The 27,078-nt window shown below is 40.6% G+C and overlaps 1 protein-coding gene across 5 annotated transcripts in view; it reads left to right on the top strand.

Moving 5' to 3' along the window:
- The window catches only part of fgf12a (fibroblast growth factor 12a), a 77,582-nt gene that overhangs the window by 36,877 nt on the left and 13,627 nt on the right, over positions 1–27,078 (top strand). For all 5 annotated transcript variants that reach the window (XM_079877357.1, XM_079877356.1, XM_079877359.1 and 2 more), the window contains one exon: positions 15,173–15,276. In XM_079877357.1, the coding sequence (XP_079733483.1) occupies positions 15,173–15,276 (104 nt within the window). The remainder of the gene's footprint in view (positions 1–15,172; positions 15,277–27,078) is intronic.

The following is a 27,078-nucleotide window of genomic DNA, read 5'->3' as shown; positions in this document are numbered from 1 at the left end:
ACAGGCATCCAAGGGTGGCGCTTGCAAGCTCACCACTTGATCCCTAAATGAGGTTGTGGGAACTCTGGGCACGTAGCTCGGGCAGGGTCTGAGGATCACGTGAGAGTATCCCGGACGGAACTCTATGCACGTTTCGCTGACATAGAATGCCTGCAGGTCTAGGCAAGACTAAAGAGAGTTTCCAACAGGAAATATGGCACGGCCTTGGGTTTAACCTCCTGGCGCCTATAAGAAACCTGATTATCAGGTCATGTTTCCTTAAGGACTTATTGTCCACTGCATCGTGTTGTGTCGCTATCACGGCCACATACACTTTAAAGGTGGAGAAGGTCAGCCGTCCCTCCAACACTCTAAAAAGTAATGTTCCGTTTATAGTTCCTGTTACCACAACTTACTACAAATAAATGCTAATGCTAATGGCTGCAAGCACCAATCTATATAAATGATTGAATTGCTCATGACGTCGTAAATTTCTACGTAGGTAGGTTTCTAGTTCCCAGCATGATTTTAATAGAACTGGATTCAGAGAATAAATGTTGAAATTAAGTGTTATTTCATTAGTTCTTTTAGAAAATGGAAAGACCTGTTAGTGTTTAATGATGTCATGTTTGACATTTTCTGTTATGTTCAATTTGTTGTTATCACCGCTGGTGATAGACTACTTAGGTCTACTGCATCCCGTCCAGACGTGGAGGTTCCAGAGGTCTGGTTGCGGGTGCCAAATTGTGCCCTGCTTCTGAGAAAGAAGTTAATTCCTCAGGGGAATCCACCAGGGAAGTGCTGTAGCAAAATGCATGAGCTCCAAGTCCGGGTGGGCCAACTCAGTGCAACCATCAAACCCTGTTTTTCGTCCTCCCTGACTTTGCACAACGTCTGTGCAATCAGGCTCACCGGGGGAAACGCATCCTTGCTGAGGCCCCAAGGCCAGCTGTGTGCCAGCGTGTCCGTGCTGAGAGGAGCTTCAGACATGGAATACCACAGCGGGCAATGGGAGGATGCCTGGGAAGCGAACAAGTCTACAACGTACCTGTGCTTCACTGAATCGTCTCCAAATCAGCTGGACTACCTGGAGGGTTGGAGTCTTCACTCTCTTTCAAGCATCACTTGTCGTAAGAGCAGGTCCACTGCGTGATTGAGTTCACCTGTGATTTGAGTGGCTTGCAGTGACTTCAGTCACTGGAGGAAATAGCGGGTGAGTTGCAACATGTGACATGTCCTGTCCAGGAGCCCAAAGCTGTGTGCCTGTTGCATACAGCACCCCAGCCTGTCTTGGACACTTGTTCTAAGGGAACGCCTGCCCATAGAAATGCAAGATCTGCTAAGCATGCTTGTTCGTGAGACACGCCGTCATAGTGACTGAGTCCAACTCCATCCCGAGAAAAGAGATGCTCTCGACTGGGGAGAGCTTACTTTTTTCCCAGTTGGCCTGAAGCCCCATTTGGCTGAGGTGTCTGAGCACAAGGTCCCTGTGCACACACAATAATCTCAAGGGTGAGCTAGAATCAGCCAGTCATCAAGATAATTGAGGATTCAAATGCCCACTTCCCTTAGCTGGGCAGGGACAGCCCAAAAAAGAGGACCTTGTACTGGTATGCCTGATCCTTAAAAGCAAACCAAAGAAATGGTCTGTGTTGAGGCAGAATCGAGTCATGAATGTATGCTTCAGGTCTATCCTTCAGGTCTAATGCCGCAAACCAATCTTGATGGCGAACACATGTCAAAATGCGTTTCTGCGTTAACATCTTGAACGGCAGCTTGTGTAAGGGCTTGATTCAAAACTCAATAAAATAAAATAAAGTAATAACAAATAAGTAAGTAAATACAAACAAGCTGGGCAATGTGCCAAATCCTTGGCCAGGCCACCTGGATTTCACTTTTCCCGGCTACTTCCGATGGGCAGTCCGAGACTGCCTTATATTTAACGCAGTTATTATATTAATAATAAAAATGATGGCACATCGGGTGATAAGGTTGTCCTCTGTGTTGAGTCTTTTAAACTACTCAGCGTGCATGCAGTAGTAGATGTAGTAGCCTTTATTGTCACTTAGTCACAAGTACCAGCGAAATTAGTCATCAACCTGTCCATACAAACATACATACAATATGACAAGGGGGTAGACAGGACAGGAAGACAGGGGATTGAGGAAAAAAATACAGCATAACATGAGGAGAGATGAGGAGAAAAAAAGGCAACCCCCAGACTATGTTCCTGTGAGGAGTACAGTGTGGGAACAGGAAAAAAACACCTCAGCAACATTAGCACATAATCAGTACACTCTACAACATGAACACACAAGACTTGCAACAGGGGAGGGGAGTGGGGGATGGAGGTAACCCAGCACAGGCAAGCAGCCATCCGGTCCTGCAGCCATTCTCGGCGCTGGTCACAGCCCCGCCTGTCAGACTGGGGGTACAAAGCGGCGAAGGCGAGGGATGGGGGGGTGGGGGGTTGATTGCATATCTGTATACAGGGGTTAAATTGGTATTTATTATGTGGGGGGGCTCTCCCTAGGGGGGTCCGGGGGTGTGCCCCCCCGGGAATTTTTTTTGAAAAATAAACCATTAAATGGCATTTTCTGGAGAGTTTTGTGCAAAGAAATGGAGAAATTGAGTCTTACATGATATGTGAAAAACTGCAAGGTTAAGAGCATACTTTGCATTGTTGTAGTATCAACAGGTATTAGGACATTTAGTATTTACATTACTGTTAATAGTGGTGGAATGTAACGAAGTACAAATACTTCGTTACTTTACTTAAAGCTGGGGTAGGTAAGAATGGTCTAAAAAACTTATTTTTCAAATTTGTTTAAACTTTATGTATATATCAATACATAATTAAAATGTAAGTATTCTGAAAAAGAAAGTATAAAAATCGAGTGTATGTAGACCTCTAACGACTGTTTTAAAGACAGCTCATTATTTCCATTCAGTCCACCCTCTCCCTTCTGGGGTCCTTTCAAAGCCACGCCCCCAAAACACATGAACGCGCGACTCCGACCGAAGACGCATTATTTACCTGAGACAAGCGGAGAGGAAGGAGCGCAGTGCATGTAGCATCATGTCAGAATCACATGTAATGTAACTTTATAACGTTGCACTCTTTCTATGAGTTATAAATAGCCAGTAAGATAATATAACGGTAACTAACGTTGCAGTAGGCTATGTAAATAATTATTCTAGCGATATGTAATGCTAAATAAGGTTTGCTAGTACATTATTTTAGCAACATGACAAGCCAGTGAATTAGCAGGTTTCAATTGTTGCTTTGCACAGTGCGTGACATTTTATCTGTATGAGTCAATGGGCTCCGACGGGCTTGTTTATCGTCATCGGTCTTTTTCCGTTTACCTGTCTTTGTTGTATGAGCAGGTTCCACTCGAGAAATTGGTAGTTTTAGTTGTTTGTCCGCCATTAGCACAGCTGCTCGGCGCACCGGCAATCTTGATTTGGAATGACGGTACGCGCTGTGCAAGAGAGGGGCGATCAGCGCGTACGCGAACTTGATTGACACTGCTAAGACACTCCTCCTGGCTCTGAAGGCATCTGATTGGTTCTTTACACTCGGACCGAGTGGCAGTGATTGGTCAGAGTTTTTACTGTCCTGCAGCTGCTACAGAGGTCTGATTGTTTTCATTCCTTTTTCTGAACACATAATGTATTGACTACTCTCAGGATGGAAGGACCATTTCACCCAGTATAAAAAAAAGTGTTTCTGAACAGGATTACCTACCCTAGCTTTAAGTACATTTTTCACGTAGGCTATATGTACTTTACTTAAGTAGAATCAAGTGCATAGGCTACTTTTGACTTTTACTTCGTTACATTTTGCAGCAATTATTATACTTTACTCCACTACGTTCAACGTTTCTACAACGTTTCGTTACATTTTCGTTACATTTTCTCAGTTAAAGTTTTAAAGCAGTCTTTAGTGCCGCTTTCAGAGCGCTCACGTCCGTAACATTGTTTTTTCCTCATAAATGCGAACATGAAAAATAAAATAAAATGAATATGTTATGTTCTGTGGAGAGCCAACCCTTCTTGATCCGGTGGGTAGTTTTACTTTTGGTTTGCGCAGTGTCATTCACAGAATTACAAAAAAAATGTTGTCACCTAAAAGTTAAAGATTTTTTGTGTCACGTCCACGGCATGTGTAGCCTATTTCCCTCATAATAAATATAAAACGCATGTATAGACTTATATTTTTCTAATGTCTGGACTCCTTTATTAAGGGAGTATGGATATATAAACAGTTTCAATATATTGGTAGGCCTATTAAATGCATTTTCTGAGAATTTATATTTCAAGTTTTTACTGCAAATGTCACGTCCATAACGCGGGAATTGACATCACTTGATTACACATTGTATTACATTGTTATGATAATAGTGACCCATACAATGTGCCAAACATATTTTCCTTACCTTGTCATTCAAAGCCAGGGCACTTTTTGTACAACCAACGTTGTGCTGAACTGCTGCAGTGGCGGCCAGCAGCTCGTGAGTTTTTTTGTTTTTTTTCAAGGCAGTAGAAGGTTCTGGAACTTTTGCGCGCTTCCACATCCCACGAAACTACGGATCTCCCATGAACATTCATTATATATTACTGCGTACATTTATCCTTGTCGGAGTTCTGAGTAGTAGCCTACCTAGATGCGCATGGCATGCGCGAGCGGTGCGCGATCATGGTCGACTGACAACGAGATTAAGCAGCTGAACAAGAATAAGGCCGTGTTCCGATTGTTCTCATCTCAGCTCCGTCGAGACAAAATAGACATGCCATTTCAAAAATCTTTCATTTATTGTCAGAAATGTGTTTTCAAAAGCATCACTTTCATCAAATTTTATGTGACATAATTTCCAGTAGGCAACTGACTGCAAACAGGCACATCAGGACACAAACGAGCAGGCTTATGTGCCGGGGCTGAGCCCCGGAGAGCCCCGGCCCAATTTAACCACTGTCTGTATATATATGTAAGAGTTCGTGAATGTGTAGGCCTGGAGAGTCGCTACGCCTGGCATCATAATCTAGGTGCCTCAGTCCGCAGGATTGTCATAGCGATACACAGCAGTTGCCATGGAGACAACCTTGATCAGGTCCCAGACAGAGTCAACAATCAGCAGGTGTCTGTGGGGAGTGGGGGAAGGAACGCAAGAGCGTCTCACTGCAGTGCTCTTCCGGGGGAGTTGTTGTTCCAACAGCGGACTTGGCCAAGGCCAGTGCTGGTTGAGGGGGGCCGAAAGCAGATAAGATTGGGATTGTTTGGTCTTGGGGCGAGTAGCCGCATTCCAATTTACACGGCTATTCTCCTGGTCCATTTTGGTCTCCGAAACGATCCATTTGCCTTTGCAAAGCTGTGAGCTTCTCCATGATGTTATCCATATTGTGGTTCATAGTCACAGTCTGAGTGCTGACAGCTCTGCCCACTGCTTCAATCATGACGGGCAGCCTTGTGGGGCTTTGGACAGCTGTCACCGTCTGCTTAATTCCTCGATAAACCAGGGCAATGCCTAATCCAATCAGCAGAAGACCTGTTATCATGGTTCCGAAAAGGTAGATATCTTCAATGTCCTCCACGGAAAGAGCCGCCAGACACACGACCCGCCACCTCTCCCACGCGTCCATCGTGTAGCCAGCTGCGAACGTTCCGGCAGGGCAGTCAGGTTCCCCCGAACCCAAGCTTCTCGCCGAGAAGATGGTGTCAATTGCGTTGAGAGACCAGTTGATCAAATCCATAATTTCTTAGTTTGGAGAGCAGTGCGGAGAGAGTCTCTCAAAGTACAAGACAGTAGACTTGACGAGACGAGAGGAGCAAAGCAGGGGAGGTAAAGGGGAGGAGGGGAAGAAAATGCGACCGCCTTCGTTGAGAGCCAAGAGAGAATGCAAAAATGCAAAAATATTTGCAGTGTAAATAAAGTTACATCAATAAAATGATAGCAGTCCATGGCCACACCCCCGTGCTAATGGTACAGCCTGCGGCACAAATTTCAAGACAATTTTTTTTGTTTGAAAAATAGAAAAGCGGTTAGATTTTATTTATTCAAATTATTGTTTTTGAAGTCACAATTTCAAGTTTTGAAATTTTGAAGCCGCAAAAGTAAAATTTTTAAATAAAGGGGAAAAAATGGCAAATATCCATTGATGATGTCTGAAAACCAAGAACAATTATCTTTCAGTAAGTTTAAGTTTAATTAAGTTAACATTTTTCATTTTTGCATTTGAGTTGTATGGTCTGAAAACTGAATTGTGAAGCGTTACATGGACTGCTGAAATAACTACATTAACAAAACTGAAATTAGAGCGCGCAGTTTATCGATCAATCAGATGCGCTAAGTTTTGTTCGTTACTATAGCAACAGTAGAGACCTGGCCCGTCTCAGAACCATTATAAGGAATGTTATATAAAGAGAACAATGTTATATAAAGAGTTCTGAATAAAGAGAACAAAGAGGACTTTTCTTACTATTCCGTGAAGAAAAGTTAGTTTAGGATTAGTTGGGCATGATATTCTAGGGTAGTCTCTCCATGAAAGCATTAATAAGGATGAGGAGCCATTAACACTATCCTACACAATATTTAGCATGAACTAAATTTTAAATTTTGGCTTATGTAAATTTCTACAAATGCCAATTTGTATAGGCTATTAAAATAAAGTTATGTAGCATCATTAAGAACCAACATGAACCAACATTAACTTATTGACAAAAGGTTTTTTTTTTTTTTTTTTGCCCCCACTCTCTGTTCCCTGAAGGCTGCTGTGTAATTCACACCCTGACTAAGACACATGGGAAGCATTTAAATAATCCTTTGAATGCATATAAAAAATCAAATCAAATCAAATAAAAAAATGATAATCGAAATCGCATCAAATTGTTATGTGAATCGTCTCAAATCCAATCATTCTGAATGTGCAAAAATCGTTATTGACTCGAATCGAAAACCTATGAATCATGATTAACCTATAATTAACTGTCTACCCAAAGATTCATAACCTTAGTCGTAACCCACCACCTTTCTTTAGTATGATGAAGGGCAATACAACTCTTTTTTTCAATTGGAGGGACAGGCTCTATTGCATCCTTCGCCAAGAGGACTGCAAACTGCAGGGCTGTCTTTGCCTGCCACCGAGGTAAAAAGAACGCCACTGAATCGGGGTGGATATCTGGCAATCGCATAGCCAAGTCTGACTGTCCTGATGCATCCCAAGCTCCGTACAAGTGGCAATAGAGGGACAATCATTTTTGACATATCTGCGGCAGGGCAGCGATGCGGAGCGTTGGCCACCGCGTTAGGAGACAAAGATGCTCTCCATCTGTGCAAGCTCTTTAAGGGAAACTGCTATTTTGCTGAAGAGCCCTGGGAAAGCTCTCTGCACTTAGCTGTGCACTGGGAGACAGATTGCTGCAATTTGAGGGCAAGAGTGTGCACATTATACCATGACATCGGACTATTCGCCTTAATCTTCTTTGAGCACAAAGGAGCAACTGTGTGCTAAAAAAGAGAGATTCCATAATTTTTGTTGCAGCATCAAGTTTTTCTGAGCTATCTGGTATGCTGACCAGTTGAGACAAATCAGGAAGATTATTTTCAAAGCAACCTTTAGTGTTATAAGTTCTACCTACCATGGGTACATATTCACAAGGGCTAATAAGGAAACTAGAAACACCTATAGGAAGGAGAATAGGCTAATTAAAACTCCAAAAAACTCCAAGTGGAATACAAAATGGCACAAGGAAACAGGAAATAAACCAAGTACAAACTAAAAGACCCAATTGCCAAAGACACAGGCTGAATCCGAAATCGCCCCCTAAACCCTCATTCACTATTCCCTACGTTAGTCCACTAATACTGTTCACTTGAAAACGAGTGAGCGAATTCGGACAGCCACTGCATGGATGTCCCCTCAAATAACACCCTATTTGAGGGTTTAGGGGGCGATTTCGGATTCAGCTACAGAAAACATGCAGAAAGTGTAACACCATTTGTACCAGTTTAATTGTTCCCACTATTACAAGCAACCTGAAGTTTGTAAAGTTATGGAGATAAAATAAAATAAAAATGAAAGCACAGTTTAGCATTCAGATCAAGCCCAAAATAAATGATCAGAATAATACATTACTTCCACCTTGAAATGAATGACCTTTTGAGACCTACTGATTATGTTGATGAGAATCAACTCCTGAGATCAATTCCTGAATTACCTTTCTATTGAAGCTGTCAGCAGATCAGAGAGAGAAATGCCTACAGAATATTACATGCACCATGACTGGTGCAGTTCTTGATACTACAGAGCACCCTCATTTACATTTATTCAGCTTTAACTTAAAAAAAGGTGGTACAAGTGGGTACCCAAGTAAGATTTAAATTGATGTAATTTAAATTAAATGATATTAGAGTTAAAAAAAACAAACTTGTGGCAAAGAGACTTAAGAGTTAAATTACTACATTAAATTAATACATTAAAGGGTTCATGAACTACATTGTTTTATTGTTTTATAATGGTTTCGAGGTTGCACTTATAATGTCAGTATTTTTACATCAGAAATTGTCATAATTTAGAAAGAGAAGGCATTTTTCCTACCCTGATTTTAGCCCTCTGATTTGAACGATGTGGCGTGTCTGCTGTGAGACTTCAGTGTAAACGTCGTCCACTGCTGTGATTGGCTAACATCTTTGCATATGAAATAGCTAAGTGTGGAACTCTTTCGAAAACTTTTGGCACGTTTTTACTATTACAGCTCTCAAGGTTAACTAATCGTGTTAAAAGTGTTGATTATTGCATTATATTTAAATCTATAGGATCACATGTTGAGCGTTTGAATGCAGTGATCTCGTCATTGCAAATCGATTTCTGCACACTAACCAATGCTTTCATCATAACTAACAATGCAAACACAATGTAAATAAGAGATTCGTTGATTATAACGGGAGTTTTGGTGAGAGTCCAGAACTCAGTCACTGATAAACTTGCGCTGTTTCGATTGGTGTATCGCTCTTCTCTCCTCATCATCTCACTAACACACCAGTGGGCGGGGCCAAAGATGGGGCCATTGGTTTTCTTCTGCAGAGGCGGACTTTCACCTATCATAAATAGGCACATTCCACAGCGAGTCGTTCTCTGGGCTTGGTTACAATAAAAGCTGTTTTTGGACTAACAAGTAAGTTTTCAGTTCTGAAACTTACAGGATATTCTTATATATATGTATATATATTAGTGGTGGGCCGTTATCGGCGTTAACGTGCTGCGTTAACGCGAGACTCTTATCGCGCGATAAAAAAAATATCGCCGTTAATCTATTCTCCAAGTTGCGTTGGGAGCTGGCTAACACTACACAAGCTATGATGACGCAATCTACCCGCGGCCGCGAGGAACACCCGGCTGCAACGCATATTCGTCGTCATCTTAATTAAACACGGCTGAAAGTGAAAGCTGGTGAAAAAGATCGGTGCAACGAGCAGCAGCAAACTATATAGACAGAGTGTGTGAGGTAACAGTTCGGTACGTTAAAACGTGACTAATCCGTTCTACCACCTCAAATTCAAAACGAAACATATCACTGAATACCAGCGCGCGCGTATTATTCCCAATATATCTTAGTGGTGTAGCACATAATCTCTGTCTGTGCCCGATTTTAAGAATCGTTGTTGTGTTTCTTTTTAACTGAAAAGACATCAGTTAGACAATATTCTAATTTTAAATTTGGGGTTTCATAAGCTCCAAGCCATAATAAACATTAGACCTACTTAAGTCTCTGCAGCTAGTGTACTTACATTTTATTTATACTGCAAAATTATGTTGTATACTTACAGTTTTGCACAATATATGTTCTCAAAACTACATACACCCTTTCAAAAAAACAAAAAACATTTAGCAGTTGTTTAGCAGGGTCTGTGTAACCTGTTCTGAAATGGTTTTATTATAATCGTTATCGCAAGAGGCTGCAATGTATATCACAATATAGATTTTAGGCCATATCGCCCATCCCTAATTGATAGCCTATAGTAGTTGATAATAACATAGGCCTACCTAATGTTGCCTACGGACGGTAACAGTACAGTAGTAACCTTTACAGTCTATGAGTAGAACAGCTTTCTCAAGCAGTTTGTGATGCATTTTGGAAACAGGAGATGAGCACCTGGTCTAATGCGCCACATGGCTTGAGAAACCCGTTCTCAAAGACTTAGTTTTATAGTCATTATTTGGGTAGCGCACATATTCTGAATGCCTTCGGCAGAATTCAAATGAGCCATTTTAATCTAGATTAATCTAGATTAATTTCAAAATTAATCTAGATTAATCTAGATTAAAAAAATTAATCTATGCCCACCTCTAATATATATATATATATATATATATATATATATATATATATATATATATATATATATATATATTAGGGCTGTCAAAAGATTAATCGCGATTAATCGCATCCAAAATAAAAGTTCGTTTTTAATAATATATGTGTGTGTACTGTGTATAATTAAATTTGTATATATAAATACACACGCATGCATGTATATATTTAAGAAAAATGTGTTATTTATATATAAAAAAAATTATATTTATATATAATATAAACTATATAAATATATATACAGTATATGTATGCAAATATTTCTTAAATATATACATGCATGTGTGTGTATTTATATATACAAAATAATTATACACAGTACACACACATATATTATGTAAACACAAACTTTTATTTTGGATGCGATTAATCGCGATTAATCTTTTGACAGCCCTAATATATATATGTTTTATATAAAAGCTGTTTTGAATAAATATTCTGAATGTTCTCATCCTATCTGACTTCTGACCTATAATGCTGCCTGAATCATACACTGTTCGTTCGTTGGCCAGAGGAGAACTGGCCCCCGACTGAGCCGACTGTTTGTATCAAACGTGTTACATTACCACCTCTGTGAAACTACAGTAATGAGTTACAATGACAGATAACGGCACAACCAAAGAAACAGGCTATATTCTCTTGTAGAAACACAGAGATATCAAAAAGTAGCACATGTTGAGATTCATGTGCTGATTGTTGATGTCTGTGTGTGTCTGAGTCAAGCAGGAGTTCAAAATGTTTTAATGCACTATATGATTTCAATATTCTTCATAATAACTGATTACAGAAAAATTGCTGGATTTCATGTTGTAGATTAACCAATATATGATACATTAAATACCCATTAATTCAAAGCTATTTATAAATGCTTTATAAACTTACAGTTACAGCACCCAGAGAGAAACTACTGTTATAGTCAAGGGTCAAGAGCCCAACTAAAGCAAATACTGATCTCCATCATGGTGACTACAAACTTTATTATTTTCAATAAAACATCAACAACTAAATATCTGTTTATTCTCAACAAGAACTTTTGTACATGTATGAAAGAAATAATGTTAAACTGGTTTGTAAACTGTTTTCACACTGTGGCTGGAAGTCAGTTGTAGTTCTTGTGTTTCTCTTTTTTCTGTTCTTGTTTTTCTGTCCTTCAGAGATCGTGCTTATCAGGTGTTCATCAGTAGCCACGTTTCCATTACCCTTCAAATTGCGCAAATTGAAATTGCAAATTAGAAATACACCCAATGGAAACACGTCAATTTCGCAAAAACTCCCGTTTACAGTCACCTGACTTAGAAGGTGCGGTGTGTTTGGACAGAATACGAGATAGAGTTCCTTATTAAATTCAACTGTATTTAACCCCATAGAGGTGCCACAATCAAGACCTTGGAACAGAAATGAGTGAGAAACACCCAGAAACACCTCATATGTGCCGCTCACAGTAAGGGTCTTTCCTTGCCATTAATGCTTGGATAACACGTCTACGTTTCCTTGCATTAATAATAATAATGTCTAGTGCGGTGGCTGTGATATATATAAACCTACCAACGTCTGTTGCCATGATTTTTGGAATGACTTATCGCAAGAGGAAAAAATGACGTTTTAGTCGCATAACATCGGTTAATGGAAACACCGTCAATTCGCAATAGTTTTTTTAGCGATATTTAGAAAAAATCGCAAAAATTTTCCGCAAATCTGTAATGGAAACGCGCCTAGTGTCTCAATTCACTCACTTTTTTCATTCAAGTGGACTATATTAGTAAACTAATGTAGGGAATAGTGAATGAGGGAATATGGGTGTGATTTGGAACACAACCTCTGAGTGTCGACTTTGATCGCTGTTAATTCACAGTATATTCCTGTTGGCTATTTTCTCGAAAACAAAAAATGTAACCCAGAATGCATTGCTTTCTACGGTATATTACCGTTTTAATGGAAAATGGTATGATACTGTCAGAATTTGACCTTTTTTTTACAGCAAGGGTTAACAGTGTTGCTTAGTTGCTTAATTTAATATTCAACAAAATTATTGATATGCCTGCATTGACACCATTATATGAGAACTGAACTGAGCTGGACGATGACGTCACTGTTATATACACTACCATTCAAAGGTTTGGGGTAAGTAATTTTTTTAATGTTTTTAAAAGAAGTATCTTCTGCTCACCAAGGCTGCATTTATTTGATTAAAAATACAAACAAAAACAGTAATATTGTGAAATATTATTCCAATTTAAAACAGCTGTTTTCTATGTGGATATACAGTAAAGTGTAATTTATTCCTGTGATCAAAGCTGAATTTTCAGCATCATTACTCCAGTCTTCAGTGTCACATGATCCTTCAGAAATCATTCTAATATGATGATTTGATGCTCAAGAAACATTTATGATTATTATCAATGTTGAAAACAGTTATTTACATTTTTATTTCATGATGCTAGAAAATGCTAGATGCTAGATGTTAGAAAATATTATATTTTAAATAAATGCTGTTCTTTTGAACTTTCTATTCATCAAAGAATTTTGAAAAAAAATTGTACACAACTGTTTTCAACATTGAGAATAATAATGAATGTTTCTTGTGCATCAAATCATCATATTAGAATGATTTCTGAAGGATCATGTGACACTGAAGACTGGAGTAATGATGCTGAAAATTCAGCTTTGATCACAGTAATAAATTACAGTTTAAAATATATTAAAATAGAAAACAGTCATTATAAATTGTCATAATATTTCACAATATTACTGTTTTTTTATTGTTTTTTTATCAAATAAATGCAGCCTTGGTGAGCAGAAGATACTTCTTTTAAAAACATAAAAAAATCTTACTGACCCCAAACTTTTGAACGGTAGTGTATATAAATTAGCTAAATTAATAACTTTTTTACAACAAAAATGAACCATCACTGAACTTACTTAAGCTAGACTATGACACTATTTTCTTCTAGATCTGCAGTACAGCAGAAACAAACTTTGTTGCATTATTTTCCTGTTATCTCTGTAAAGCTGCTTTGAAACAATCTGTGTTGTCTATATAAAGGTGACTTGACCTGACTGATATGTCAAAAGTGCAAGGAAAAATAGATTTTTGCGTTCATGATCCTTTAACATGTAGGTTCAGACTGAGCTTAACAATAGCAAATTGCAGCATCTGAGTGTTCAAAAAATGCAAATTTGATGATTCATGTTTTGTGGAGGCACCATAGATCACATATGATTACAAACTGTCTGCTTCAGCAGTCAATAAGATTAGAATCTGATGATGTGGTACAGTCCATTCCTGTTCCCCTCCATCAAAATGATTCAAATTGTTTGTCATCAGATGGAAGCATTTAAGAAACCATTTTGTAAAGTGGATGTACTCAAAATTACCAGCAAATAACCTTGCGCATTTTCAAATCCCACTTGGTTATATGAAAATGTTTGCCATTGATTAATCATTAATGTCAAGGTAATTTGACTGTCTGCGTTTATAGTCGTTAATCATAAGTAAAAAAGATTTGTCAGAATGCAGTAACTATGACAGCGTCTCCTCTCAGACAGATTAGGAACAGAGGGCTGACTCTTTAGACGTCTGCTACTTGGTGCTTCACTTTGAGATTCGTGTCTAAATGAATTACAGTTCTTGTGCCTCCTGTCTTGATCCTACGATTCCTGAAACACATGTGTTGCGTATCAGAACAGCCTGTCGATTCAGTACTGTATTCAGTCATTACTGTAAGACTGCTTAGACTTGACTCATCAACAAAATAATCACTCAAAATATGTCAAATTTTTTTGTCTTAGTTATATAAATACAACAACCAATGTAAAATAAAATGTTGCCAGTGTCAAATTCAGCAGTTTCTGAATCAGAATTCATCTGTCCAATCAAAATGCCCTTTGTGAATGACCCTCCCCCTATTAACCCTGCAAGCAATTGCCAGATAATTTATTTTTTTAATGGGGACAGCACCTTCAAAATGTCCACCCAAACATCCAGTTTTAATAGCAAGCTTTAATACTGTAACCTTGATTGATATGTCATTATTTTTGTACTAGTTTAATTCTGCTTTGAAGAAGTTACTTTTTAATAGTATTATGCAGTACAGCTACTTTTCAAAATGGTAGACTAACTGTATTGAACTACTACCTTTAGATTTTCAAAGAAGCTTCAGCACAAATAGAAACTGATAGACCCACTGAAGTATTCACAGCTTTTCAGGCAAATTTACACCACAGAGCAGCAGGCACTGATTTTTTTCAAGTGAGATTGAATCAGCTCATGATTCAATCATGGGCATGGTGGCACCTTTCCAAGCCCCAATTCTGAGCATCAGCAGACTAGGCTCATTCCTTCACTTGAAAACTATATAGAAGGAGGAAGACTGCATTGCCCCCTTAATCTATGGTAATCATGTCTACCAAATACAGATGACTTGAGCAGGTAAAATTAGTTTAATGTTTACATTTTGTCCTTGACTTATAGTCATGTGCACACTTGTTTTTTAATTGCCTGCTATGCCAACTAAAGTCTAAAGATTAACTATTAATTTAACAAAATGGTAGATGTGGGGTAAAGTGTGCCAGATGTTTCTTTGCTTCTAAGCTGTTCCAGTGATTACACCAGCTGAGCATGATTTTGACGGCGCGGAGAACGGCAGAGCCTGAGCAGCGCTCCTATTCTCCGTCTTCATTAGTTTAACAGTCCTATCTAATGCATTATTAGATAGAAGTGTTAAACAAAGAATTAGGTAATAGTTTAGCACTGTTTCTAGTGTGGTTCTAGTAGTGCCAAACATATTCTTACATAACATGTCCTCCTTATTTTTTCCCTAGCTCTTTTCAACCTCATCCCTGTCGGCTTAAGAGTGGTGGCCATTCAGGGAGTCAAAGGAGGTTTCTACATCGGCATGAATGCGGAGGGCTTCCTCTACAGCTCAGTAAGATTCCTCTTAATCAGTTTACATGCATGTGTGCGTGTGTGTATACATGGAGGAATGCTGCATGCAGTGCATACTGTATTCTTGGAGCTCATTTATATTTATACATGTACTCTGTGAGCTCAGTTTCATTAGCACAAAAAAGTGAAAGTGCTGCATTCCCACGTTGCACTGAGAAACCTTGTCTTTGCTATCTTGATTCAGTCGTTAAACCCTTGCAGTGTAAAATTCAGAAAAAGGGCTGCTTTTAGCATGGCTTAACAGGGTGACAGCAACTGTGTTCCCTGTAGGCTTCAGTTGAGTTATGGTGGATGACAGGCATATGTTCTTGCCCCCACTCAGTCAGCAGTTGAAACAGGTTTGTGGAAAAGTGTCGGAGTGAGTTACAGACTTCTGGCAGATTATATAACGGCTGGTCACAGAACTCTTAATCCTGTTAAAGACAATCTAAGAAGAAAGGAATACATTAATTTCCTGTTACCATTGCCATGAGGTTGGTTGGCATAGATTCGTTTTAGGCCATATTAATGTTCAGCATTCATAACAAATCAGTTCACAAAAATTCCCTAATTTTTAACTCTTTACTGTGCATAAACTGTATATTAAATAAATACTTTGAAGAACAGAAAGAAGTAGGAAATTAAGTGCACAAATGTAACAAAATTGACATGGTTCAGAATAATTATTTTTTAAAGACTTTTTTTTAATTTTTTTATGAGAAGTGGGATATGTCTGGTATTTTATGTTCGTAGCACAAACTGACCAATAGTGCTGAGCTTTTGTATTTGAAATGCTTACAAACTCATTACTTTTAATGACAGAAATAACATGCATGCAAAATTTGTTGGTTTCACACCATAAAAAGATATACTGTATAGCCATTTAAAATAAACAAACAGAAGTAGAATGTGCACCAAAAGCAACAGGGCTCAATTGGCTTCACTACTTGAGTAATAATTAAGACCCTTAAACATTATGAAACAGCTGCAGATTATATATATATATATATATATATATATATATATATATATATATATATATATATATATATATATATAAATCATCTCAATTAGGCAACAAATCAATATGAATGTCTTTTTGACTGATGGATCAAAAATAGTGGTTCAAGAACAAGATATGTCTGGGATTGGGACAAATAATGTTACCAAGCAGTGAGCAGAAGTCTAGTAGTTCAGATTGACATATTGTTAAAGCAAGAGGAACATATTAAAGAATGTGGCTTTGAAACAACATAGATTTTTAATTAAATGGAGGAAAACACTACCTTGCTATTTTGTCTCCCTTTTGGTGCCCATAATGTGTAATTAACTTGCTGAAATAAAACCCTAGATCAGTTGGTTTCACAAACATTGGAATGCTTTTATTCAGTGTTTACCAAGCAATGCCAGTGATTAGATAAGGGGACTGATTCCCACAGATTTCTATTTAGAGGCAGTCTATGCATTTTAGATGCATTTTTATTTATGTTTTACTGTATAATGCATTCTACACAATTTACACACTGCACTGTTTTATTCGTTTTATGTTTTGTATACTTTTTACTTTTTGAAACTGTTATCTACATCTGCTGCTCTAATGTCTGAATTTCCCTCATGGGATCCCTTTAGTCTTACCTTTTGGTTTTCCTATTTCACAAAATCAGAAGGAGGGCACTTCTCTTTAATAAGTAACTGTCACAGTGTTGGTTTGTGTTCTCTGAGTGTCCACTATAGGTCCTCTTCCCCACGGTGTCATCCACATTATGAACTGCATTCCCCACAATCCTTGTCTGTACCCATCACTGTATCATTGCATTCAGCTGTTCCCCATCATCATTGCACTCAGCTGTTCCCCATTATCATTGTTAGTTCTGTGTTATATATATACCCTGCCTGTTTAGTGTTTGTTATGGAGTCCTTGTTGTTTATCACACCACTTCTGATACCCTGTGTTGCCTGTATGTTCTTGTATTTGGATTGCCAAATGGATTACGACCTATTGCCTGGACTGGATGTATGATTACGGATTACTCTATTAAACTGCTTTTGGATCTAACCCCTGTTTCCCGTATGTGGATCATGACAGAAGGACTCCGTCATGTTTAGATCCACCGGTAAGGGTTTTCGTGGCTCTTCCCCAGCCATCGAGAGGGGTAATTCGAAAGCCGAAGAGGTTCCACCGCGGATGAACATTTTTCAATGTTTTGCGCTATGGGCCCGTCAAACGGAGGAGATCATGGCGGTGAAATCCCCCGAGCCTCCTTCCGTCAGGCATGAACAATCATTTGAGGGAACCCGCCTGGTCAAGTTTTCTGGGACCCGTGGAGGCCGCAGGGGAGGAGGTACTAGAGGCGAATTCCAGCACCACTCTCCGCCTCGGTCTCTCCTCCGCAACCCGCAACCCGGATGACAGCAACCCGCTGTCGTCCCGGAGATCATCCCCGTGCAGTCCGCTGTCGTCCCGGAGGTCGTCCCCGTGCAGTCCGCTGTCGTCCCGGAGGTCGTCCCCGTGCAGTCCGCTGTCGTCACGGAGGTCGTCCCCGTGCAGCCCGCTGTCATTCCGGAGGTCGTTCCCGTGCAGCCCGCTGTCATCTCGGAGATCGTCTCAGAGCTGCCCACCATCAGTCCTGCCTCGGCAAAGAGGGCTGTCTTCCTCTTTTATGCAGTAGCAGTACTACATGCATGGAGGAGACACAGCACGTCTGCCGATCTAGAGACTATTCAGGTCCCGTCTGCCGATCCAGAGACTGTTCAGGTCCCGTCTGCCGATCCAGAGACTGTTCAGGTCACGTCTGCCGAGCCAGTGTCTCCGGACAAGATGGCCGCCGCTGAGCCTGTGTCTGTTTCTGAGCCTGAGACGGTGTTTGTTCCTGAGCCGGTATCTGTTCCTGAGCAGGTGTCTGTGTCTGTTCCTGAGCCGGTGTCTGTGTCTGTTCCTGAGCCGGTGTCTGTGTCTGTGTCTGTTTCTGAGCCGGTGCCTGTTCCTGAGCGGGTGCCTGTTCCTGTTCTTGAGCCGGTGTCTGTGTCTGTTCCTGAGCCGGTGCCTGTTCCTGAGCGGGTGCCTGTTCCTGTTCCGTGGCCGCCCGAGGGGTCGTCTCCGCCGTGGTCGCCCGAGGGGTCGTCTCCGCCATGGCCGCTCGAAGGGTCGTCTCCCTGGCCGCCCGATGAACTGTCTACTCCGCCCTGGCCGCCTGAGGGAAAGTCTCCGCCCTGGCTGCCAGATGGACTGTCTGCTCCGCCCTGGCCGCCTGTAGGGTAGTCTCCGCTCTGGCCACCCGATGAACTGTCTACTTCGCCCTGGCTGCCAGCTAAGCCAGCACCCCCTGTCTCTGTTCGCCTCCATGGTCCTGGCCCTCCATCCCTCCCCCTGATCCTCCATCGTTCCACCTCCCTCCTGGACTTTTGTGCTGGGTTTTGTAGTGGTGTCTTGGAGCGTCTGGTAGCCGAGGTCCTTGTCCCCCACAGTGTCATTCTCTCATGCACTACATTTCCCATCATCCTGTTCTGTCTAATCATTGATCATTGCACACAGCTGTTTCTCGTCACCTTGTTAGTATCTGTGCGTATATATACCCTGTTTGTTTCAGTGTTTGTCACAGAGTCCTTGTTATTCGTCACACCACTTCTGAGTACTGCTTTCTTGCCTGTTTTGTATTGTTCTTGTTTATTGGATTGCTACTTTGGTTTTGACCCCTGCCTGGACTGTTTTATGATTACGGATTACCCTATTAAACTGCTTTTGGATCTAACCCGTTTCCCGTGTGTGGATCATGACAGTAACCATCTGTTCTTCAGTTTCTTAACAAGTGCAAGTGCTCAACCATATGCAATGCAGGATATAGTGTGTCTGGATTTTAGGCTATTCAAGATGCACACATACTTTATATAACAGACTTTTTTAATGACCAAGAAGTAAGTTCTGTAACACTTTAGAATACTGTTCCTTCATTAATGAATAACTACACAGGAACAAATGAGTAACACACTATTAACTCTCTAGTAACTACTATTAACTAACAAGAAACTCTGATTAACAAATTAGTAATTAATAGTGCTCATTTGAATGTGGTGGTTCACTAGTAGCTAATCAGTAACTATTTTTTTTTTCATAACACCCAGAGGACTACTTATAACTACTATATACAGGTTCATAATTAACTTGAATAATGCATCATATATAATTAATTCTAAAGTAAAGATCATGGTAATCCACTAGTAATGACTCAAGTATTACAGTACCTAATCCTTCAGAATGAATTAATAAATATTTGGATCAGTATTCTAAAGTGAAAAACATGATAACTCTCCAGTAATTGCTGAAATCATTGTAAGCTTTTGAGATTTTTGTAAGGTTGTGGACAGTAATGCCTCAAGTGTTACTACATCCTTCAAAATGAATTACTAGTTATTTAAATCAGCATTCTAAAGTGAAGATCTTGGTAACCCACTAGTAATGACTCAAATGTTACCAAATCCATTGGAAGGAATTACTATCCAATCCCTTACAAAAACCTCAAAAACTTACAATGACTTCAGTAATTACTAATTCGTTAATAAGAGTTTCTTGTTAGTTTATTGCTAGAGTGTTAATATTGCTTTACTTATTTGTTCCTATGTAGTTATTCATTAATGATGGAACAGTATTCTTAAGTGTTACCGTAAGTTCTTCATCAAAAGCAAAACCTACTCTGACAGTGAGTGTGTTTACATGCATGTTCTTAACCCGATTATGCTTAATAAGCTGACAATGCATGTGTTCATGTAAACGCGTTAACCCGTTTTCCTTTTTCCTTAAGCATAAACCGATCATCACAGCTATATTTTTGCCCTTTACGCTGATTTCACCCTGCATGTAAACACATTAACCTGATATCTGTTGGCTTCTTGAAGTGTGCATGTGTGATATGCGACAGGAACGCGTTCTTTCTGTGGATTTAAGATCATCCAGCGAGCGTTTTGCGGTAAGGAAGGAGAAATTTTTTCGCAAACTCAGACTCTTTCTTGACAAAATCCTGAATCTGTAACTGCATGAGAGGATAATATATGAGCCATAAGTTTTACGCTGACATGTAATACTCTTATTTGTTTTGTTAATGCTTTATTTGACATTCAGATACAGATAAGTTTTTTTACGTTTACGATAATTATTACGTTTTGACGTCACTACCTGGAAATAACCCGATTTAGTCTTGTAAACGTGGTTTACTTGCGTTGTCGGCTTATAGGCTTGCATGTAACCCCCGGACAACAGGTTATTTCTATAAGCAAAAATGTTTCAGATGAAGTCTTGGAGACGGTGTGAACATGGACGGTGTGAACATCTTCCGTCAACTCGCTTTCTGATTGGATATTGTTTTGTTTCATGTGATAATCTTCAGAGCGTGCGCTTGTTTGTCCTCGGGATGTTGAATATTTTATTGGAGATCGGGGCGGCTCTGACTTTCTTCTGAGCAGATTCAGCCACTCTTAACACACCTCACACCACAGGAAGATCTGATAAAATAATCTGTAGAGCCATCAAGATAATCAGGACTTTACCTAGGATTGTCAGAAGGGGAGAAATTGGTCCAAAATCGCCCCGAATATCTTGTAGTATGTACCTAGAATTAGTTGTGGCTGGACTTTCAAGCTCCACCCATCACCATGTTCCAGACGACTTCCGACACAGTAATATACTTGTACTTACAGCAGGGTATAATTTCTGTTTTTAGATGTCCTCTGTTGAGGTTATTCAGTCACACCACTTTCTGTCATTGTTAGTTTCTTTTTGTTAAATTGCTCAGTTATTATAATGATGTTGTAGGAACTTTTAAGTTTATGAGACTTTCCCTGCTTTGGATTATCTTGTGACATACTGTATACATATTTGAATTTTTATAGTTGTTATTCTCTGTTTAAGGCATATATGTCTGAAAGATTTATGCAATGACGGATGTGAAGGTTAATGTTCTTTACTCCCTTCTAACACTTGACTGACTCTACATCAACAAATTTCAGTCAATCTCATAAGCAATAATGTTATTGTCTGATTGAGAAGTTCCGCTGAATTGGAATTTGAAGGAATCGATTTTGTCACTGCACAGATGCTGTTGTAGTCCTCAAGGGCTGCAATTACTTGAGGAAGTTTCCCTTGCTCATTATCTCTGGACCCCTGGAGATATGTTGAGAGGAGGTTATGATTCCTTGCTCCATGAGCTCGGTGAAGTCTTGGCTGTCTTCTCCCTGCTTTAATGATGTAGTTCTTACTTGCTGTGGAAGGCTTTGATCCTTGCTTTGATCCTTGCTGGCTCTGGATTAATCATCAACCTTCCAAAGCTCTTAGAGCCCCAAGCTATTGCAGAACACGGTCCTATCAACCGTTTTTTGAATGAAGACAGTTGACACTCTTATCTTGAGAAAGCGTCTACAATGGCTGTATTTAAAATATTTAGACATTTTAACACTTTTTAATGCACTCTATGCCGTTGCAAGAACAATTTTGGTGTGAAGCTCTTAGTCAGAGACAAAGCAGTAGATTTTGTAAAGAACTTGTAAAGAGTAAAATTCTGTTGTTCAGTGTGTGTTTTTTTTACTTCAAAACATATGTTATATCTTAAAAAAACATAGAATATATATTTTAATCTATTTTCAGAATGATTCAATTATTTCTAGATAGTCCACCATGCATTTAGTCCTGTACAGTAATGCATATGTAAGTCAATTTGTAAGTACCCTAAGCAAAGAATATGCACTTTTAAAGTACATTTTACAACAATAGCTTTCTTTAATAAATTATGATCTCTCCATGAGTAGAAAATGTTACAGATCAGTATCTGAGATGTTTGAAGATCTGAAAGTGCTACAGTGCTAAAGGGCTACAGTACAGTCTCATAACCACATAAATCAACATAATTCAGTAATTTAATTAAAATATCTATGTGATCTGTGAAATACCTAATCAAATATGCTTTTTAATTGATTGTGTCCTTTACAGTGGACAGATGTATTTTCAGTTATGGAATGTAAATTACAACAACTGGATTAATAATTAAAGTCCCCGTGAACCGGAAGTTGCAAACGACTTTTCTCCAGTGTTATGACGTATTTCCAAGTGAAACGGAATATTGAACAGAGGGCAGGGTTTTACTTAGCGCTCCTCCTCTCAATCTCTCGCTCATAGCAGACTAACGGTTTGAGGGGAGTGGTTAAGCGTTTTCAAACCAAGCCGTCAAACCTACGTCATCAGAAAAAGACGCCATTCCAGACCTTAAGAAACTTTTCAGATTTTGATTAAAGATTACCATGGTAAAAAAAAAAATTATATTTACTTGCACGGATTAATTGTTCACCACAAGACTAGTAATATGCGCTAACAAAGTAAATAGGGTCAATTTTGATTTCATGGGGACTTTAATGAATTAATGAAAAGCGTTCCTTAGATCTTTTTCTACTGGAAAAAAATATCTTCTGGAAGTTTGGGGAAGATTTAATGCTAAACTACTTTTGTCAGCCATGCTGAATTTATGTTGTCATAAATAAAAACACATTGACATATAAAGGGCACAGTCATATAGAATTATGGGAAAGGGTCAAAGGTGATCGCCATGATGGCTATTAAAGAATGGTGTGAAGTGCGAAGTGTAAATAATGACTATTAAAATCTGTCCACTGTTGTGGATTCCAGCATCAGAGGGTTAAAATAAATCTGGCTACTCCACACTGGCTCCCACTGATGTGACACCAAGATAGTCAGAACCCTGTAGTAAGTATAATCTACACATTTTTATAATTATTATTTTATATTTTCTTTAGCACCTTAAAACATACCCATGGGTTTCCAGTCTTACAGAGTTAGCTCCACCATGTCCCAACACACTTGCTTGGAAGTTTCTAGCTGTAACGGTTATGCTGCATATAAAGGCAAATTCGAAACCATGACGACAAACTAGTTGCAGGAAAAGGTGCAACTGAGTCCAAATAGGGTGATATTGTGACATTTTGCACCCTCCCGGAAGGCGTGACCTTGCGCCGTAGAAGAGATGAGGGAGAGAGAGGGCTTTGGAGGTGGACAAGGAGCAGGCGAAGGGCTGGTAAGAGGGGCAGGCAAAGGGCTGGTGAGAGCAGGCAGACAGACAGGCAGAGAAGACCAGGAAGGTAAAGATGGTGGGTTCGACCAGGGGGTGGACTTGAGCAGGGATGGTCTGATGGCACACCAGGCCACAGCCAGGACAGCGTCCCATGGCAGCGTTGCTGGAGGGAGGAGCCATGGTGGTCAGGGTCTCCACGCCACCCTGGGGAGGATTGGAGGTAACGGAGCCCATGAAGGTGGAGCCCTAGGTGCAGACAGAGAGCCGAAGGAGAGGAGTGAAGCTGACGGTCCCTGAGTCCACGACGGAGCTGCTGCGACAACCCCCCCGAGATGGAAGCAGGGTACCGGAGGGCTGAGGTGGAGCTAGAACGACTGAGGGCTGAGGCATAGCTTGAGCTTGAGCCAAACGGAGCCGTAGGGGTGGAGGGCTAGAGAGCAGCGAACGGCCTGCAAGTCTGTGGTGATATGATGGCGATGTCTGATCCAGGTAGTCCAGTGGAGCCGAAAGCTCGATGGTTGCTGTTGGAGTTGAGGAAGGAAGGAGCAAAGGCAGAGGAGTCAGGGTGATGGGCCGAGGTGGCACGACGGGATCTGAGGCCGGAGGCGGAGCCACAGGATCTCCACGCACAGGAGAATCTGGCTCACAGCGAGCAGACCCCAGGTGTTGCAGCGCCACTGAGAGAAGCTGATGAGGAACTGAGGGACTGATGGGAGACAGCGAGGGCTGGGTATCAGGTGTGGCTGAGGGCTGGAGAAAGGAGTAATGATGAACAGAGGGATTGGCGGAAAACAAAAAATTATTGTCAAAAGTCAGGAGAGGAGGCGGGAGAGGGAGAGGGAGAGGGAGAGGGAGAGGGAGAGGGAGGCTGGGCGGGACCAGCTCGTTCAAAATAGAGCAGACAGGCTTGTGAGGGATTAAAGGGGGTAGGGGTTATTCCTCTCCAAAATATTTGCCTCTAGCAGGTGGATGGCTTCTTGATCTTGTTTGGATCTGGTTGCAAGTTTCTCACTCCCGTAGGGCAGTACATCGAGTTGCCACAGTTTCTCAATATGTCTGAACAGTTCACTGGAAGGGGAATTAATTGATATTGAGACATTGTTGGGTGAGTAGTGGATGTCGCACAAGCTTAGCAGGCACTTGGACTGTCCAGCCTAGTCTCGTCTTCACTGCTGCCAGTCCACCGGGAGGACCCAAGTGTACAGGCTCAATCGGGGTAACTAAGTGAGGATAGTCAGAGCCGATTAATAGGAAGGGCTGAACACTGTCAAAGGAAGGATTTGGCAGCCCTCTGTGGTGTCTGTATTTATTCTGTAGGGTTGCAGCTGGACATGTGTGTTCAGCTAGCCCCAAATGGTCTGCAGTAAATGACCTGTGTATCTTAAAGACCCTTTGAGGCAGACAGGCTGGAGAGATGGTGAAGGACACTGAAGGTGGTGTGTTTGACTCTATGTTTGACTCTCATGTCCTGTCTAACAGTTCTCAGAGCAAAGTCTTCTGGTTTTCTATGTAGCTTCAGTTTCTGAGCAGCTGCTTGCAAAATGGCAAATGTCTCTAGGGTATGTTCTCCATTCTGATGAATTTACATTTATGACATTTAACAGTACCCGACTGCAGCCTAATGGTCGGTCTAGGTACAAGATCTCATTGGTGTTGTTGACAAGACAATTGTTCTTATTGACTCTCTCATTCAACTCTTGAAGAGCCTTGAGATGTTTGCCCTTGCATACCTTACAGTTGGTTTTCAAATGACACTGTGCTGCCTGATTCTGTTCTTTGGTGAGCTGGCTGAAATTCTGGCACTGATTCAAATAATGCTGGGTATTTGTGCAGTAGGGTCATACAATTTTCGGGTTGTCCTGAGGTTTAGCCACACTTGAACTGGACTCTCCTGGGCATCCCCCTTTTTGTCTAGCATGCTCTGACTTTCAATGCAAACCTTTAGAATCCACTGGCATCATGGCTGGATAGAAGGGTCGACCATTTAATCAGCAATGTGCCACAAGGCTAACTGGTGAGATTGCCCATATTGCTACTTAAGATTGATACTTAAATCTCTATCCTCAGGTAGAAGATTGTCTAATGAGACCTTCAGTCATGCCAAGTCCTGTGGGCCTCCCTTGGTGAAGTCAGGGATTTTTGGGTGTAGGCCCTCTGTCTATCTTCTATAGCTGAGGGTAGTCAGGATGCTGTCCTGTGTCTCTATAGAATGGCATGCTTGCAGTAGGTGCTGTTCGGGGATGCCTGGACTTTGGATAGTTACGCGCCCTCTGCGGTGGGGTTGCTGCCATAGGGTACATCTCGGGTTCACAGTACTCAGGTGTTGATGCGCAGGAGGGAGATTCATCTTTATTCCCTAATTTCTGCAGGCTAGTGATTATTTCCTCCACCAAATCTGATATGTTGTGTCTAGGAGGTAGGGGTGGTATATCCATTGCGCGGGGAAGGAAGTCATCATCCACTACAGGAGGTGGTGGCAGTAGCCAGTCTTCATATTCTGGTAAAGGCACTGTCATATGGCAAAGGCACTGCTGCGACAACAATGCAGTCCTGAAGTGTCCACTAGTCTCTCCCCTGTGACGGCCTCCCTCCCCTCCCTTTTCCTCTCTACAGATAAAGCGTTGGCGGGATAATTCCGGTTCGCGTGGCTATGCGGAAGTGATAAAAATTCTGTATTATGAATTTTAAGGCCAGACAAGTAGTTTGTTGAGGGTTGGTTTGTAGGGAAGGACTGCACGCCTGCGCACATATATTCAAACACGTATACTTATACTGAACTCGTCAAGTCAAGTCAAGTCAAGTCATCTTCATTTATATAGCACTTTTAACAATGTAGATTGTTCCAAAGTGGCTTTACAGAGATACAAAGATAGTTTAACAGAGATTGTTTTGGCTTTATAGCAGTTCTTGAATAAAGTTATTTTCCAGCTAAAGTTAGTTTGATTGATTCACTTCTGTCGCAACGATCATTAGTTATTAACTTAGAGGCCGCTAACACGACACCGTTTTAACAGGAAACTCTACACAGACTTTAAACGCGAAACCTGTGAGAACGCTGATGGCGTGCACATGCATATTACGAGTTCAGTCTATTGGTATGCGCGTTTGAATATATGTGCGCAGGTTTGTAATTCCCTACAAACTAAGCCTTAAAAAACTACTTGTCTGGCCTTAACATTTTTGATACAGAATTTTATCACTTCGGGGTAGATATGCGAACCGAATTTTCCCGACAACGCTTTATCTGTAGAGTGGTAAAGGGATCCTCCATAAGGAGAAACTAGTTTAGCACTTTAGCTATGACATCGGGTCCAGGCGCAGGTCCTTCATCAGATCTGGATACAGCCTGGATCCGGCAGGCTGCGGGAAAACCTCGGGATAAACAAAAACACTAAAATTAGCGTAGATGCCATTCTTCTTATGATGTAACGAGTACATCAGGATTTATGGGAAGTGTTCCTGGTTCCGGCTGACCTGATCTATGCAGCCTGACATTGAATTATAGAAGTCTATAATGTGTTAAATAATACACATGTTCACGCCATCAGCGTTCTCACGGGTTCGCGTTTTTGAAAGTTTGCGCAGAAGAGTTTTCTGTTAAAACGGTGTCGTGTTAGCGGCCCCTAAGTTAATAACTAATGATTGTTGTGACGGAAGTGAATCAATCAAAACTATATAATAACTTTATTCTAGAGACAATAACTTTATTCTAGAGCTGCTATAAAGCCAAAACAATC

Source organism: Squalius cephalus (assembly GCF_949319135.1).
Source record: "Squalius cephalus genome assembly, chromosome: 7".
Classification (NCBI taxonomy): domain Eukaryota; kingdom Metazoa; phylum Chordata; class Actinopteri; order Cypriniformes; family Leuciscidae; genus Squalius; species Squalius cephalus.
This window is presented reverse-complemented; position numbering and strand designations above follow the sequence as displayed.